The sequence below is a fragment of the Grampus griseus genome (assembly GCF_964374135.1).
Source record: "Grampus griseus genome assembly, chromosome: 14".
NCBI classification, from domain to species: Eukaryota; Metazoa; Chordata; class Mammalia; order Artiodactyla; family Delphinidae; genus Grampus; species Grampus griseus.
Genome location: NC_139008.1, coordinates 14355761 through 14373515, shown reverse-complemented (window position 1 = coordinate 14373515; position 17755 = coordinate 14355761). Strand labels below are relative to the sequence as shown.

The following is a 17755-nucleotide window of genomic DNA, read 5'->3' as shown; positions in this document are numbered from 1 at the left end:
TTAAAACATTATGTAGACCCAGTTAGATGTTCACCTTTCCCATCATAACTTGAAAACCATATTTTCTAACTTAATAAGCTCCCTGACTTGGTAAAAAATTTTTTTCCACAAATTTATTCATATGAAAATATTTTCAAAACACACAGATCACAGTTAAATCAAAGTAAATAAGACTCCTAGAGAAACTCTTTTGCTGCCCAAACTGTTTAAATCCTGTCCTTGCTAATTGTTGATAAATTCCTCACATACATTTTCCCCTGTTCTGAAAGTGTAGCTTGCCCCATTTTTAAAAGTATAACCTTTGTAACCCTCTGCTGCCTCAAAATTTAGACCCTTTAATTGATTGGATATTGCATTAAAGCTTTTTAATAAATGAACTTTCTGGGTTTTTCAATGCTGTTTTTAAAACACGATTTCTTTATTAGTAGTAGTTCAAATATGCTTTTTTTCCTTGCGAAGGAAGCAGTCAAGCACAATGTTAAGACCTTTTGCTGATTTCAGTGTTCTTTTCCCAGCCATTCATTCTGTAAAAGTCTGGTATTGATTATATTATATACTTAAAGTTTTTCTGATATTAATTCTCCTGAAAAACTGTTTTCTAAACCTGAATGAGGAGAAAGAAAATATAATAATTTAAAATATGGCTATATCTTCTCTTCCCCAAAATAAGTAAAAAGTTAGGTGTTCTCCTATATTTTAAAATAGATTTACAATTCTAAACCATATGTGTGTGTAAAGAGTAGTTTCCCCTGCTATGTAATTACTGTTAGGAGAGCAGACGCGTGTATTCTACATGACCTCAAGGTATATTCCCTGATAAGGTGGATTATCTTAAAATCTGAGGACTGCATGCTTGTCGTACTTTAAATGTTAATGTTTAATTTTAAGTTTTATTTAGGAGGAGTAAAGCCCTAATGTGTTTAGTTTCGTAAAAAAAGTTATTGAAGGCAGCAGAAAATAGCAGAAAGTAGCAATACAAAAAAAAAATGAACATTAAAGTTAAAACCTAAATAGATCAAACAGTTAACTGTAGTACAAAAGAAAATTAATCCAGAAAACAGATCATGGAGATCCAGTTTCTAAAGATGAAATACACAGAAAACATAATTAAGGAAGTAGTCAAAGATTTTCAAAATGGGGGTGGAAGAAAAGATATCAGCCATACAGTTAAGAAAGAATACAGAGAGCCTTTCGGAATATTCAAAGGAATATACCCACTTGTCAAACTTTTACACTACAAAGAAAAAGTTTTTTAGGAAAAAAAATAAAATGGCTTTACACAGACTTTATAGAAAAGATGATCCCAGGCATTGGCTAGAGAATACTTAAAGAAAGTATTAGAGAATACTTAAAGAAAAGGGTTCATTTAGACTGTGTTTTTTCTTAGAAAACTATGAAAAAACCTTTAAAAGAATTTACCAGCACAAACCTACAATCATATCACTTAGCTCCTTTGGCAAGAACTTTGAAGGATCTGAGATGTACTCTCCTTGCAAGTTAAAAGTTAGCCTGCCATAGTTTCATGGATACTGGCAGAAGACGCAAGCCTCCTGGGTCAGAAAAAAAAGAGGCCAGTTTATTACAGCACTAGCAGTAACCAGAGTATATCAGCGTTTGTACCAATTCCCTACGTATCAATTCCCACAGGGCAGTGCAAAGAAGACCAGGTAATGCCTGCACATGCAGTAAGTTATAATAGAGAAGAGGGTCTTTTATAGGGCCATGAGCTTGCCTGACCTTTGCCCCAGAGAGAAACATTATTATACTAGACAGTAAACAATCTACCCTTTTCACTTAAGGGAGGCTCTACCTCTGTCTTCCAGTCCTGTCTGCTATACAGCTATCCTTGAAAAGGGTGCAGAACAAAGGCAGTCAGTGTCTCTCCTCACAAGATGTGTAGAAATAGGAGAGGTCTATGTAGATTTGTCTCCCCACATCTTTACAATATTATAAAGGGTGGAACAGTAGTAAATGGCCACTTTCATTCTTTCTTTCATTCAACTAGTGTTGAGCACTATGCCTGGCTCTGTTGTAGGCACCAAGGGTGCAGTAGTGAACAGTGCCCTCATGGAGCTGACATTTTAGTGGAGGAGATAGACAATAAACTAATTTATAATATATAACAGTGGTAAGTCCTCCAAATAATCTAAAGCAGGAAAAGAGGACAGAGTGGCAAGGGAGCTCACATTACGAATTAAACACTGGACTGAAGTGTAAATCTGTGCAAGAGAAACAGAGATAGAAAAAGGAGTTTTCTGAATTGTAACAAAATCAGTGATTGTGTGGAACTGGTGTAGGAATAGGTGATCCATTACCACCTGTGAAACAAGCCATTTAGGCCTTGAAAAGGAGGTCACGGTTTCTGGTTAGAAGTAAGTACTAGTAATAATCACAAGAATGAAGTGTGTTCTTAGTGTTACGATTTGGTGCAAATGAAAGGTAGCCATGTGTAAGCTACCTAAGTAGATAATCCATTGCAGAAAGTACTGAATTATGTGCATTCAGTCTTCCTGTTTAACCTGAATGCCCTCTGAGAATTTTAATATTTTTTATATTATTGTCTTGTACAGTGGCTGGCAAGTCTATTAACCATGTAGTAAATGTTTTTAGAATGGATAGAAATATCATTTTCCAGAAATTGGGGAAAAATAATCTTACCGGAAAATCCGAGGGAAAACAGAATACTAATAGAGGTATAAGTTTAGCAACATGGTGAGATAAATCCACAAAATTTAGTTATAGTACAAGATGCCAGAGATAAAAAGCTAAAGAGCCTAGCACATTTTTTTAAAAATAGCAATTTTTAAAGACAATAGCAATAAAAAGATTAAATATTAAATAATAAATCTAATATAGAAAGTTAGAGGCTCATTCAAAGAATTGAAAGACTGTTTCTCGATTTTATCTTGGATTTAGCTGAGGAAGTATAATATCCTGGATCTAGCTGAGGAAAACAAAAAGATAAACTTACAAATACTTTGCAGGTCAATATGAACACTTAAAATATTAAATTACAATGTTACATTGTTTATTCTAGAAAAAGAAGGAAGCAAGGGTTTGTGAGGGAAGGTTTCTAAATGTAACAGACTTCAAAATATACTAAGATGAAAGTTACCACAACTACATATGATTTTCATATATATATATATTCAATATGTAGAGAGAAAGAGAGCAGTGAAATAAACTAGGGATTCCAGAAATAAATTCAGTTTCTCAGGAGCAAATTATATGAGAATTGGAAAACAAAGGGGAACAGGATTGCTTTTTACTAATTGCCGCTGAAAAAGGGAAGTTTGTATGCAGATTATTTAAGGTCTGTTTTTCATACTTTGAACCTTACATGCCAGCCAAATAAAAGAGCTAAGCAGGAAAAAACTTAGAAGAAAGCTGATTAAGATTTGTTTCACCTACAGAGAGGAGCTAAATTCAGCTGTTGAAGAATTGTTCTTAATGACCAGAGAAAGGTTTAACGGTATTAGAAAACATTCAGGCAGTAACAAGTGTGCAGTCAAGGTGGTCACAGAGCGCTCTGAGTACTGTGAGGCCTGCCAAGTTATTTTGACCGAGGGAATGGAGGGCACCTTCTTAGAGGAGGCAAGATGTGGACTGAGCCTTAAAGGAGGTACTGTGGAACTTCCTTGGGCAGCTGTTGGAGGATTGGAGAGGAGTAAAAGTCACCTGGACTGGGCTTCCCTGGTGGCGCAGTGGTTGAGAGTCCGCCTGCTGATGCAGGGGACACAGGTTCGTGCCCTGGTCCAGGAAGATCCCACGTGCTGCGGAGCGGCTAGGCCCGTGAGCCATGGCTGCTGAGCCTGCGCGTCTGGAGCCTGTGCTCCGCAACGGGAGAGGACACAACAGTCAGAGGCCCGCGTACCGGAAAAAAAAAAAAAGTCATCTGGACAGAGAATAATTTCACAGTGTTAGAGAGGCGGGAAAACTAAATGCAGATTCTCAACAGTAGGTAACCTGGCAGGGTAAGTGGGGACCAGATCATAAGATAAGATGGTCAGTTGAGAAGAGAAAGATCAAATGTGGGGAGAGCAGCTGAACTCCAGGTGAGAGATAATGAGGACCCAAACCAGGGAAGGTTCGACGGGAGAGACATTGTAAAGGCAGATAGGCAAGGTTTGGTGACTGTCCCTCACCCCAAGTCATCTTTTCTAAGGTAGCCAAAGCATCAGGGTCTGCGTGCTTCATCGGGGCTTTATTGGCCCGTGTCATTGGCCTGTGCAGAGGTGGTCTGTGAGAAGCAGTCCTGTGGAATTTGTCTTGGGCCGTATTCATGCCCATCTGTGATGAAATCTATGAGAACCCTTGCAGAAATTCCTGATTTTGGTGTCAGAATTTCACCTGAAGAATTAGTTTGCTTTTACATTTTGGACACTCAGTTATGTGACTCTTTTCATCTTAGTGATGATTGCTAGAAAGTTTAGTTAGAGACAAATTTATGGGCTGACTTTTTGCTAACTTCTGTATCTTCAAGGAATACATTTTTGTGTTATCTTTCCTGGCTCTACTTTCTGTTTCTGTTTCTGTCCGTGTTTTGTTTTGTTTATCATTTTCTAGGTTATTGTGCTGAACTGTGTTTATCTTTTATATAGACTTCAGATATTTTTTGGAAGAAAGTATATGTGAATATATATATTTGTGTTACACCTATAAAATCAGTAAAACCAAATAAAAATGATAAAGCCCAGTGTTAGAGGGGGCTGTGGAGAAACAAGCACACCTACATGGTTAGTGACTGTACTTGGAGTTTCTGAAGGTTATATATCTAGCAATGGATGTTTAGAGCTGTAAAGTTGTCCAGACTTACTAAGCTGTTAATGCCGCTTTTGAAAATGAATCACAAAGAAGTAACCTAAAAGAAACAGTCTTCGCATAGTTGTTAATAGCTGCAATATATAATTAGCAAAAAAAGGGAAAGAACCCAAGTACACAGTGGTAGAAGTGGTTAAATAAATCGGTTAATATAGTGGAATATTATAAAGCCATCAGATGGTTAAGTAGATTAGATAAATCAAAATGTACATAAACATGCAAATTATCAAAGTATGCATTGTACCCATATAAAAATGTGTATATACAGCAAAAAGAAGTGAGAGGTCATGGAATGTTGTAAATAATGTTAATGGACAGGCTTTTCTCCCCTGCAGCATTAATTTAATTTGTAAGTACTTTTGAGATTAGTTCAAGGAGTGGGTTTCGTAAAATTTAGAGCTTTCCTCGTGATCTTTCTTCAGCTACTAAGCAGACTCTTCGTCCCTTTGTTTCAGGATTTAAGCATTGAGGAACAGTCAGAGTGTACTCAGGATTTTTACCAGAATGTGGCTGAGAGAATGCAGACTCGTGGAAAAGGTAATACCTTGTTAGCCTGCCTTTGAGGGATTGCTGGTATTTGCTAGGGCCTACTGCTGAGTCTCTTAGCAGTTTCCCTCTTTCTCAAAAGGCTTGGTTGGTTTGCCTGCTCTATTCTGTAAATTACTCCACTGACATTCAGGTAGCTGGTGTTATACTTAACAGTGTCTTTGAATACCACCATGTATATCATTCCAAGATAATTAAGCAATTGGATAATTTCTTGAGCAATGTTTAATAATTTCATTAGGGATAGGGACAGACTAAAACCCCTTGGGAGGCTTCTAAATGAAACCCCCATCTTGGAATTGCCATCTTGGTGAGTCGTTGTTCATGACCCTGTGTTCCTCATGTGAGTTGGGGCAGGAAAGAAATTGAGAACCACTGGCCGTGCTGTAGGTTTTTAGGGATTCTTCTTGAATTTGACTTGCATTGATGTAGATTTTAGGGTGTACTTAGCGTACATGTATATCTGAGAAATCTGCCGTATATGTATACCTCAGAGCAGCCCCTAAGGTTTCATAGGAAACCTCAGAAAAATGAAAGGGTGAGTCTTGCCAGCATTCATCAGTCTTGGGAATTTCATGTGCTTTTCTAATGTAGCAGTAGGGAATGACCCATGCTGAGGTCTTCCCACTTGGCAGGGTGTACAACTGTTAGGTCCTGCCATACAGCTTAAGTTAGAAGTAGGGGTTCTATAAAAGGCAGCCCCAAAAGTTGAGGTAATTTTTTAAAGGGTATTTTTTAATGTGACATCTTATACTTTTGTTTCTGAGTATATTTAATGTATTTCTGGTAAATTAGTTTTCTGCTACATTGAAAGTACTGTGAAAACATACTTTTAATTTTAAATGTTCATCCTTCATTCAAATATCCATTTGGATATTTCAGTGCCTCCAGAAAGAGTTGAGAAGATAATGGATCAGATTGAAAAGTACATCATGACTCGTCTCTATAAATATGTGTTCTGTCCAGAAACTACTGATGATGAGAAGAAAGATCTCGCTATTCAAAAAAGGATCAGGTAGCTGATTGTTCTGCTTTTTCTTGTTGTTATTTATTTACTACCTCCTGTTGGAAGAACACATTGCAGGAAAACAGGACACTTGAGTTTCAAACCTTCAGAGCAAGTAACAGCTTAGGTACCTGCCATCCTTAGCGTATAAACTCCTTTGTGGTGTCAGAAAGAAAAGGAATGTGGTAAATTGACAGGATGAAAAGGCTTAAGTCACCATCTTGCTTATTCATTTGAATCCAGGCAGCTTTAGATAAGAACCGTGTTTGATATGTGAGACTGTTTAAATCCCCCAAATCTCCAAGGAACAGGAGGAAATTTCATTGTTTTCTCATTTCACTGCACTAACTATCTTGTCAGGCAGGAAGCTGTGAGTATCCATATCAGGGCAGTGTGTGTCGTTTTTCCTCATTCCTACCACGGGTGCTTGTGATATGATTCAGCCATTCCTCCAGTCGCATCTTTCCGCTACCACTGGGTTGCTAACACTTCGCAAAGCACCCACTCTTCCATGGCCAGAAGAGTGAGCCCCAGTGCTCTGCATTCCAATGGCAGCAAAACACTGAGGAAAGAGGCCGTCTACATGTGGGAACAGGGCCAAGCATGAGCATGATGAGGTGCTTCTGGAGGAGAGGGACCTAGGAATCGCAAATGGGGTTCCCAGACAGCGGGGCTGGTAATTGGTAGCTTTGTACTTGATGATGTCTCACCAGAAGTGAGGAGTTGATCTTGGGAAGATGGAAGACAGAGCCAGAAGTAACTAGGTGGGCTTTGGACTGAGGTGCAGGGTGAGAGTGTTAGTCAAGCAAGTGGTGAGGGTCAGCAGCAGAATCTCTGGAGCAGAGGTAGCATGTGACCAGGAATGTCAGTGATTCAGGCAGAGGTGACACATGCTTGTTGACCTCTTACTCAGGCTCTGGTGTGCCTCAGAAGTCGAGGGCAGAGCCAAAAAGGCAACAGTAAGGCCAGGGAGCAGCAGAGGCTTCTCAGATCCTCATTCAAGTATCAAGTGCTTTTCAATCATAGTATAATCTCATTTCAGCTAGTAAAATTGTCTTCTGCTTTCTTGTGATAAGTGCAGAAGAGAAGCCTTGTTTTAGGATTCCAGTTACTTCAGCACATCAGCTGAGCTCCTAGTATGTGCGTGTGCCTAGGATTGCCTGATTAGTCAGTGGTGCCCCATCCCCATTCCCTTAACTGAGGAAATGGCAAGGTAATTGCTTACAGTCCATCCTTGGGACTTTTTTTCACTGTCTCTCTCTCTTTCTCTCTCTCGGTAGAGCCCTGCACTGGGTTACACCTCAGATGCTTTGTGTCCCTGTTAATGAAGAAATTCCAGAAGTGTCTGATATGGTGGTGAAAGCAATTACAGGTCAGTGAGACTGAGAGCTTTTATATTTGGATGCTTTTCCCTTGAAGTTAGCATTTGGCTTTATAAATCTATACTTATTTCAGTGAGTAAAAAGACAGTCTTCCTAAAGTACTTTTAAAATGCAAACTGCCAAAGCTGTGTTGGAATGTGGTAAAAGTGATTTAAGAGTGTTAGTTTTATGAATTTGAAGCATGCAGATTGGCAGGTAAACCACTTTCCCCCTTCATTTTCCATGACTTATTTCTTGAGCATTGAACTAAAGCCAAATACAGCTAGGGTAAATTTCTTAAAAGTCAGTTGCATTTATATATTCAAAATAATTTTGAGAGGTGGAATTGGTGAGGTAGGGTCATGCCCAAGCTAGAATTATATATTAAAATGATACCTCTAGGGACTTCGCTGGTGGCTCAGTGGTTAAGTCTCTGCCCTCCCAGGTTCGATCCCTGGTCGGGGATCTAGATGCCACATGCATGCTGCAGCTAAGAGTTCGCATGCCACAACTAAGGAGCCCGCAAGCCACCACTAAGGAGCCCATGTGCCGCAACTAAGGAGCCAGTGAGCCGCAACTAAGACCCAGCACAACTAAATTAAAAATATATATATATATATGTGTGTGTGTGTGTGTGTGTGTGTATTTTTTAAGAAATCTAAGAAATCTTTGTCTATGACAAGATCATAAAGCTTAAAAAAAAATGATGCCTCTAATTAGTTGTTCATCAGAGATGTGCTTTGAATTACTTTTCTGGTTTGTTCAAGAAGTAAATGAAGTGCCCTAAATCGATGTGGCTCTGACATTCTGGACAGGTCCAGGCATCTAATAAGGTTTCTGTTTCTTATTCATAGGAATAATCCAGCAGAAGTGCAACACAAAAGTTTAAAAAAAACCCAGAAAAACAAAAATAAACGCTCCTAATGGAGAAGACATCCAACTTGCCCAACTTCTTAATTAAGGAGAAGAGTTGGAAAGACTTGATGCTTTAGAGATTGTTAATGAAATTCTGCTGGGAAGGAGAGTGGGCCAGCTGATGTTAGCCATGCTGGAGGCGCGCCATTAAGTAGGCTCCGCTGGTTTTCAGAACCAGAGACTCAAGTTACAGGAAGAAATGGGGGGGGGGTTTGCTTAAGATACTCTCAGGGTTGGAAGGGAGGTGAGGCTGTCACAGAAACTTAGCTTCAAGGCCCCTCTAGGGACTGAATTATCTCCCGGTTAACATGATTCTTCCACTTTCTCAGGTTCTGCTTCTCTTTGTACGGCTTTGCATTTCAGCTCTCATTAAGAAATGAATTATTTTCTGTATTTCCCTTTGTAGAGTTTAATTGGTCTCACTAAATACTGTCCACTTTGTTGTGCAGAGCTTTTCTTCTAGGCTACTCATGGGTCCCATGAATGACTACTTTGGGTCAAGACCCACCTCCAACCCCATCTTTTGCTCAGGGAACATCTGTAAGAGATCAAAGATGAAGCCTGAAACTTGTACTTAAGTTTTCCCAAAAAAATGGTTCTGAAGAACCTAGGGGCAGTACAGGAATAAAGACGCAGACGTAGAGAATGGACTTGAGGACATGGGGAGGGGGAAGGGTAAGCTGAGACGAAGTGAGAGAGTGGCATGGACATATATACACTACCAAACGGAAAATAGATAGCTAGTGGGAAGCAGCCGCATAGCACAGGGAGATGAGCTCCGTGCTTTGTGACCCCTCTAGGTGGTCACAAAGCTTAGAGGGTGGGAGGGAGATAGGGAGGGGGGAGGGAGACGCAAGAGGAAGGAGATATGGGGATATATGTACACGTATAGCTGATTCACTTTGTTATACAGCTGAAACTAACACACCATTGTAAAACAACTATACTCCAATAAAGATGTTAAAAAAGAATTTGAGAGGTGGAACTTTTCTCTTGAGGCATCTAAGATGGTGTTTCAAGAGATCTTTTGATAGTAAAAATACAGCCACAAAATTTTAAAAGCCTTCTTACTCTCTCATCTTAGCCCCCTCTTCTTGCCAATCCAAGTGCAGACACATTCTGTCTCTGAGGACCAAAGTTTATATGATCACTTTCTTCCTACTCTAAACTTGTCAGCCTTAGAAAGGACAGTCTGTAACAACGGTCTTAAATATGGAGATAATCAGTGAAATTTCTCCAAATTGTCCTGTGTGCTACTAATGAGGACTGTCAGTTTTGTTTATAAATACACTGAGCTGAGGCCTTTGCCATTTCTGTTGACCTCTGTCTTCTAGTGAGTGGAACCCCCAGATGCTACTAAATATCCTGCAATGCACAGGACAGTCCACTACAACAGAATTATCCAGTCCAGATGTCAGTAGTGCCCAGGTTGACTGACCTAGAAGTATAGCCTACTTTGTTTTCAAAACCCCATTAAAGATAAGCCTGGACATCTGCTAAGATAGAGTACCCACACTCAACCCTATCTTTCATACTAATTAAAAGCCCTGAACAGAAGGTGCAAAGCAGTATCTGAGGACTCTGAAAAGTAAATAATAGCAGGTAGATTGGGAAGGGAAGGTCATTACTAGAGGAACAACTAATACAGTGGTGAGTTTCCTGTTTTGTTTACTTTTCTTTCCATGTCTCCTAGTTTAGACTTTAGCACAGTGCAAATCATGGAACTGCTCATTGGGGTGGGCGATCCAGAAACTAAAAGAAACTTCTCTCAGACTAAAGGATACTTAGGAAGGGTGGTGTTCACAACAAGATGAAGAGTGTGGGAGAAATCCCTTGGGTTTTCCCCTTTATTCTCCTTCCTTTTCCTTCTGTTCTCTTCCTTTTTACACTACTGGCCCTGCTCCTTGGCAGTGGCAGCTACACATGCATCCAGATAAAAAGTACAGATAGGCCTCGGAGATATTGCGGGTTCGGTTCCCGACCACTGCAATAAAGCAAATATCGCAATAAAGTGAGTCACACGAATTTTTTGGTTTCCCAGTTATGTTTACACTAGACTGTAGTCTATTCAGTGTGCAATAGCATTATGTCTTAAAAAACAATATACATACCTTAATTAAAAAATACTTTATTGCTAAAAATGCCAAAGCAGTTACTATGATAACATCAAAGATCACAGATCATGATAGCAAATCTAATAGTAATGAAAAGGTTTGAAATATGCAAGAATTACCAAAATGTGACACAGAGACATGAAATGAGCAAATGCTGTTGGAAAAATGGTGCTAAGAGACTTGCTTGACGCAGGTTGCCACAAACCTTCAATCTTTAAAAAGCACAATATCTGTGAAGTGTAATAACATGATGTATGCGTGTAATTCACATTTCATTCATTTTAAAACTTAAAGAATAAAGATTAATGAGAAAACGGTTAAATGTTTGAAATAGAGAATGAAAACCAACAGTAAAAGGCAGAAGGCTAAATAGGATGAAAATGGTATAAAATATATACATTTCCCCAGATCATTTTGGTAATAAGTTCTATTTAAATAGAAAAAGAAATAGACTGAGACATAGTAACAATAATTACAACCCAGAATTAAAAGATTAAAGGAACTAAACAATAAAACAAAAATTATATCATTCATACAATAGACAGGTAAGTGGGGGAATGGAAATATTAATAAGTTACAATCAGGCCTCTGCACTGTCCAGCGTTCCTGTTCCACACACATTAGTCTTCCATGGCTGGTGGTCCTGTGAGGGTTTCCCCAGGTAGCTGACCTCAGGGATGAGAGCTAAGAGCAGAAAGAACTTTTTGGCATGTACCACCATCCCATGTAAATCTGGAACTTATATTCCTGCTAATGGCAAGAAATTGGTGTCAAATTAAGCTGCCTCAGCTCTTTTCTTTCATGATGTTCTAGACTGCAACCGATGTGTCCATCTTCAAAGGCACACACCTGCCCTCCTCTTGTGTTGTTCTGACAGTGCTGAGTTTGCACTTGATTATTCCTCATTGCCCCCTAGTCTTTGTGACAAAGAATGAACTTATAAGAGCCCACCAGATGGACTTAGTGGTAGTTAAGGGCAGTGAAATATTTCTGTGAGAAATAAAATATTGTTTATGAGGTTAAATGTATACCCATGCTCATCCTCTCTGCTAACCAGCAGGTTATAAGTATCATAAAGGTGTTGTAGATATTCGCTGCTAGTGGAGATTTACATGCCACGAGGACTGGCCACCATGGACCTCCATGTGATGGATTTCAGCCGCTTGCACTTTGATATCCAGTACAGAGATGCCTTGTATCAATATAGTAGCCACATTTCTAAAAAGCATTATGCAAATGAGGCCTTCTAAACTGAGTTATACAATGTATTAAGAGGAAAAAAAACAGTAAAGAGACTCTGCTTATTTCTCTGTGGAGCTCATAAACACTTGTACCATCATGATTAAAAGAATGGGCTTTAGAGTCAGATAGATTTGACTTCAGATCCCCCCTATGTCCCTTTTTATTGTATGATCTGGGGCAAATCACTGAACGTTTCTGAACCTCAGTTCCCTTAATGATAATAGTGCACGTGCATAATCTGGGGATGGAGAGAAATATGCTTGTAGAGCACAGTGAGTAGGGCCTGGCTCATCGTCATGTGTTCCCTAAGTGTGAGCTAGTATCTACTGTTGTTACAGTCTAAGTTTTTCATACACTAAGTTAACTGGTGGAGAAGGGGTTAGCGAGGGTACCTCTGTAACTTAGTAGATAAAATATGATTATCCCAATGCCTCTTTGATGTAATGACTTTCTCACTGGAAGCAGCATCTTTTCTCCTTTACAGATATCATTGAAATGGATTCTAAGCGTGTGCCCCGGGATAAGTTGGCCTGCATCACCAAGTGCAGCAAGCACATCTTCAATGCCATCAAGGTCACCAAGAACGAGCCAGCTTCAGCTGATGACTTCTTACCCACTCTCATCTACATTGTTCTGAAGGGCAACCCCCCACGCCTTCAGTCCAATATCCAGTATATCACCCGCTTCTGCAACCCAAGCCGATTGATGACTGGAGAGGATGGCTACTATTTCACCAACCTGGTGAGTATTTGATTTCTTGGTGTTATGGAGAAGAAGCAAGAAAGTATTTATTTTAAGGATGTGACAGGTCACTCACAGGCCTGTGACACATTAGTGCTTCTGAGTTGAGGGGTCAGCATAGCTGAGGATGCTTGCTTGGTGTCACAGAGCACATGTGACCAGGCCATGCACACATGCCACCTCCTGGGACTTAGCCATTGTGGTTCCCCTACAGGACACATGACGGCCACATTGAGGGGTCTCTGCTGCTGCTGGGCATTTGCCTCTGGGCTCCTGGGTATAAGAGCCTTTCACTTAGTTGGTTGTTTCAACCATGAGTAAGTCAGATCTTGGACTGTTTCCTTTATTAAAAGACTTAATATTTATTTTTTGTTTTATTTTTACAAGTTATATCTTAAAACTGAATACTGAGGTATTTTAAGAAAGCATCAGGTTAGAGGATGTGAAATGATTTTCAGCTGTTGTTTTTCTACAGTGCTAATTAACTCTAGGCAGAACAGTAGTGAAGTATGCACATCTCAGTTATAAGGCAGAATACTTCCTTTTACTGACCGCTGGACTACTGCTTGTTTGCTTTAGACTAGATTTATTGTCAAGCCAGTGAGTTTGAGCCTCGAGACACCCTGTGTTCTCTGTTTCCTGTGCTGGAAGTTGTACAGGGTGATAGGTAGGCAGGGGAGGCCAGGTTACATAAGGAAGCATTTCTGGTGAATTGTCTAAAAAAGATGGGTACTTGAATCACCTGCACCCTGCAGCCTCCCAGCCCCCTGACCTACAGCCTTAACGGTGTTTGCATCTTCTTTCTTCATCCTCTCATTGCCTGACTCAGAGTCTGGCTTCTACTCCCACTGCCCCAATGAAACTGCTGTGGCAAAAGTAAAAAACCTGCCAGTTGCCAAATCTCATGGGAACTGTCAGTTTCACTTCACTTCTTTAACATCCTCATGACTCCTTCCTTCTGGAACTTCTCATGCGCCTTGGCTTCCATAATTCCACTCCATCCTCCTGGGTTCTTCTTAGGCCTCGTGTCCTCCACTTCCCCTAGAATGAGTTATTCCCTGGGGTTCTGTCCTCTGTGCATCTCTCTCCCTAGACTGTCTCCTCTGGTCGTAATTCTGCCGGTCACCTGTACAGTGAGGACCCGCAGGTCACCTGTTTTGACCTCACACTGAGCTCCACTCCCAGCTGTTTATCGCGCCTCAGATTTAATTTGTTCAAAACTGAAACTGCTTTCCCATCAAATGTTTCTTTCTTTTCCAATATACACTATCTCCATTAGTGGCAGTACCACACATCTACTCCCCTAAGCCAGGAATGTTAGAATCGTCTTAGGTGCCTCCTCTTTCCAGATGATGGGCTGTAGCGATTCCACACACATAGTGTGAGCCCATGGGGAAGGGTCAGATGGGCACGTTATCATCAGATGAGTCTGTTGAAATAGATTTGCTAAATATTCTTTAAGGAGGTGATTCGCTTTTTTATGAATAATAAGGTAAGATCCCATGAATAAGTTTCTCAGAAGAAATTCTGAGAGCTGCCTATTTTCTCCTGTTTATAGTGCATGTTTTTCTTATGAAAATAGCTTTTTTTAAAAAAGTGTGAAAATGGTATGTGCTCCTTGTAGAAAAATTTAATTAATATAAGAAAGTATAACTACCATGTCTATGTCACTCAACATTTGCATTTGTTGTACTAATAATTGCTACCATTTATTCATTGCTTACTACAGACCTGTGAGCTAAGCATGTTACATGTGTTATATTGTTTAATTCTCACAATACATCTGGGTGGTATTTCCCGCATTTTACAGATGCAGAAACCACAGAGAGCTAAGGTAACTTTTCTAGGGTCACACAACTCTGGGCTGTCAAAGTGACAGAGGTGGCAATTCACTCAGGCTGTCTGATTTCTAAGCTTATTCTTTTAACCGTTTGATGTTAAAATCTCTCTTTGAGGACCAAAGATCTGTGTGCCACACCAGTACCTGAGGACATGCTCAGTGGCTGGCCGTGCGCTGGGTGGGCCTTGTGGAGCTGGCACGGCCTCAGAAGCAAAGGGCCTTACGGGGCATGGCCCCCAGATCCTTGGCCGTGGAGCTCCTGGCCACAACAGGGATTCCTCTGCCCTGCAGCATGGCAGGGAAGCAGAGAGCCTCTGACCTCAAGGAACCACACAGGAAACTCTGTGATAACCATTGCAGAACAAATACTGAAGGTGCCTCTTCAAATATTTCACTCTGTACAAGACCCTAGGACCTGCGAACAACCCAAGGAGAGGACGGAATTTCTAACAGACTCGATGGAGATGACAATTAGATTTAATTTTATTTTTTTTAAGGAAGAAATGTATTATTGCAGATGGGAGTATAAAGGAAACAACATGAGTGGCTGTGAAAGTCCATGGAGGCTCATGAGATTATTTTGTCGACTTGATTCTGTTTTAAATTCTCCATAATAGAAGGATTTTTAACATTCTATTTGAATATTTGTAGCTTTCCTCATAGAACTATAATAAATAACATTCTCTTCTTTATATTTATAGTGTTGTGCCGTGGCTTTCATTGAGAAATTAGACGCTCAATCTTTGAATTTAAGTCAGGAAGATTTTGATCGATACATGTCTGGCCAGACTTCTCCCAGGAAGCAGGAATCTGAGAATTGGTCTCCTGATGCTTGCTTAGGTGTTAAGCAGATGTATAAGAATTTGGATCTCCTGTCTCAATTGAATGAACGGCAGGAAAGGATTATGAATGAAGCCAAGAAGCTTGAGAAAGACCTAATAGATTGGACGGATGGAATCGCAAAAGAGGTTCAAGACATTGTTGAGAAATACCCGCTTGAAATTAGGCCCCCAAATCAGTCTTTAGCTTCTATTGACTCTGAAAATGTTGAAAATGATAAACTTCCTCCACCATTGCAACCTCAAGTTTATGCAGGATGATGAAAATTTACATGGATAGTATTTATTTGAGCCTAAATTATAGCCAGCCCTTACTACAGTCCACTGATTGGGGTCTAGAGTATAACTTAATTGCTTATAAATATCAGAGCATTTTTAAAGGTACAGTTTGTGGGGATTGTTTTGTTCATTTTGTTTTGTTTTTCCTGTCTGGAGAGACTTAGTAAAAAAAGTACTATTTATTTGAGTCACTGAATAGATTCATTTAAGACTTGTTTGAAAGTTTTGTCTGCAAATCTGTTTTTTCTCCATGATTTTCCTACGTGCTTTCTCTGTGGCATTCAGTGTGTTTTGGATTTGGTTAAATAATTGCCTTTTAAAGGATAAAACAAATGAATGCTACAAAAATGTATGTTTAAGAAAATACAACGGTACCACTGTTCTACAGTTTAAAATAATTTTATAATTGTAAAGATAGAAGATATATTGCTAAGTAAATATGTAAAATTGTAAATATGTAAAAAAAAGGAATGGTGTCTGCTGTGCATGGCATTTCATGTGTTAATTTTTTTTTTTAAGTTTAAAATGAAGTATATTGAATGTTTGCCTTTAACACCATTTTATTTGGTTTGCCCCACTAAAATGAATCTAGAAGTATTTAGACATACTCCCCTAAAATGTTAACTCCATCGTTACAATGTGTTAGCCCTAACTTCGAGGTCCTGTACAGTCAGAGAATGTGACACTATTGAGGTTGAGGATACTTTTTAGGTCATGGAAAGTTACTGAAGTAACTTGTCAATTGAAGGCTGAACCATGCTTTCGGCACCTCTTTCCTCCTTTCATTCAGCAAATATTTACTGAGCTCTTGGTAAGGGAGGTGGCCCTGGGTCTGGGTCAGAAGACAGGACTGAATAGGTCTCTGCAGATGAGAGCTGACGGGGAATCCCTCTGAGCTTTAAAGTGCAGGGGGGCCTTTCTGCCTCCATGGTGTAATTCTGACTTTATGGACAACCCAGACACACATCATATAAGCCTCTTTCAGGATTTCTCAACCTCAGTACTGTTTGGAGCCTGAGGACGTTTTTGTTTGAGTGCCGCCCCATGCGTTGTAGAGTGTTTAGCGGGGTCCCTGGCCTCTACACCCACTAGATGCTAGTAGCAACCCCCCCCCCAGTTGTGAAAAATCATCTCCAGACATTGCCAAATGTCTCCTGGGGGACAGAATTGCCCCCGGTTAGGAACTACTGATCTGCTTTGTAAGCAAAGGCGTTTTCCTCCTGGTGGGTAATACGATGTAACCAAAGAATATTGCACTAAATGCACAGTGTGGCGTGAGCTGATCGCTTACGCAGTGAGGCTTCGCAGCCCCTGGCAGCGTGGGACCTTTTCTAACCCTAATGGAACCTTTCATAGCCTAAATACGCCATTATGATCCTCCTTGCATTCAGTGGTTTCTACAGATTCTCAGTGTACCTGTGAAACTGTAATTCCCAGGGCACCATTTTTGAACAAGATCGCATCACACAAGCAGTTAAGAAAGCTTCCTTTGCTTTTCCAGTATCTTCCTAATGGTGTGCCACAGATCTGTAGTGCAGTAGTTTTGGAATAAAACTGGGGTGGGTATAAAACTTTTTACCCTTTACTTTAACATATAAAATCCATCACGTTGACACATCTGTTGTCCTAAAGCACTGAAGACATGAAGCAGTTAACTGAGTCAGCTGATAGCCAAGCTGACTTGGAATGTAATGAGTTACCATCAAATACAGGGAGAATCTGCTCATAGAAACCTGGGCCCAGATGGTCTTCGTAGAAAGCTTTCCTCTTTTTTCTTTTCTATGTACTTTCTAGGTGCTAATCCAGGTATACACACTCTTAATTCTCCTGGGAATATACCGTTCTTTTAGTCGTTGTACATTATGTTTGTTAAATAAAATGCATATCAGCCTCCCCAAAAAGCTGTCTTCTCTTGACTTCTTACCTATGTTTAAAGTAAATCGTTGAACTGTTTTTTTGTATATATCTCATATTGGTTGAGTTCTTCATATTTGGACTCTTATATTTCTCTTAAGTCAGCATCAGTACTATGGCCAGAGTTTGTTTTCTCA

The 17755-nt window shown here is 39.9% G+C and overlaps 1 protein-coding gene across 4 annotated transcripts in view; it reads left to right on the top strand.

Moving 5' to 3' along the window:
- Positions 1–17755, top strand: part of RABGEF1 (RAB guanine nucleotide exchange factor 1) — an 87332-nt gene extending 69577 nt beyond the window's left edge. For all 4 annotated transcript variants that reach the window (XM_082671675.1, XM_082671674.1, XM_082671676.1 and 1 more), the window contains 5 exons: positions 5277–5358; positions 6250–6382; positions 7654–7745; positions 12490–12746; positions 15288–17755. In XM_082671675.1, the coding sequence (XP_082527801.1) occupies positions 5277–5358; positions 6250–6382; positions 7654–7745; positions 12490–12746; positions 15288–15686 (963 nt within the window). In that variant the 3' untranslated portion in view covers positions 15687–17755. The remainder of the gene's footprint in view (positions 1–5276; positions 5359–6249; positions 6383–7653; positions 7746–12489; positions 12747–15287) is intronic.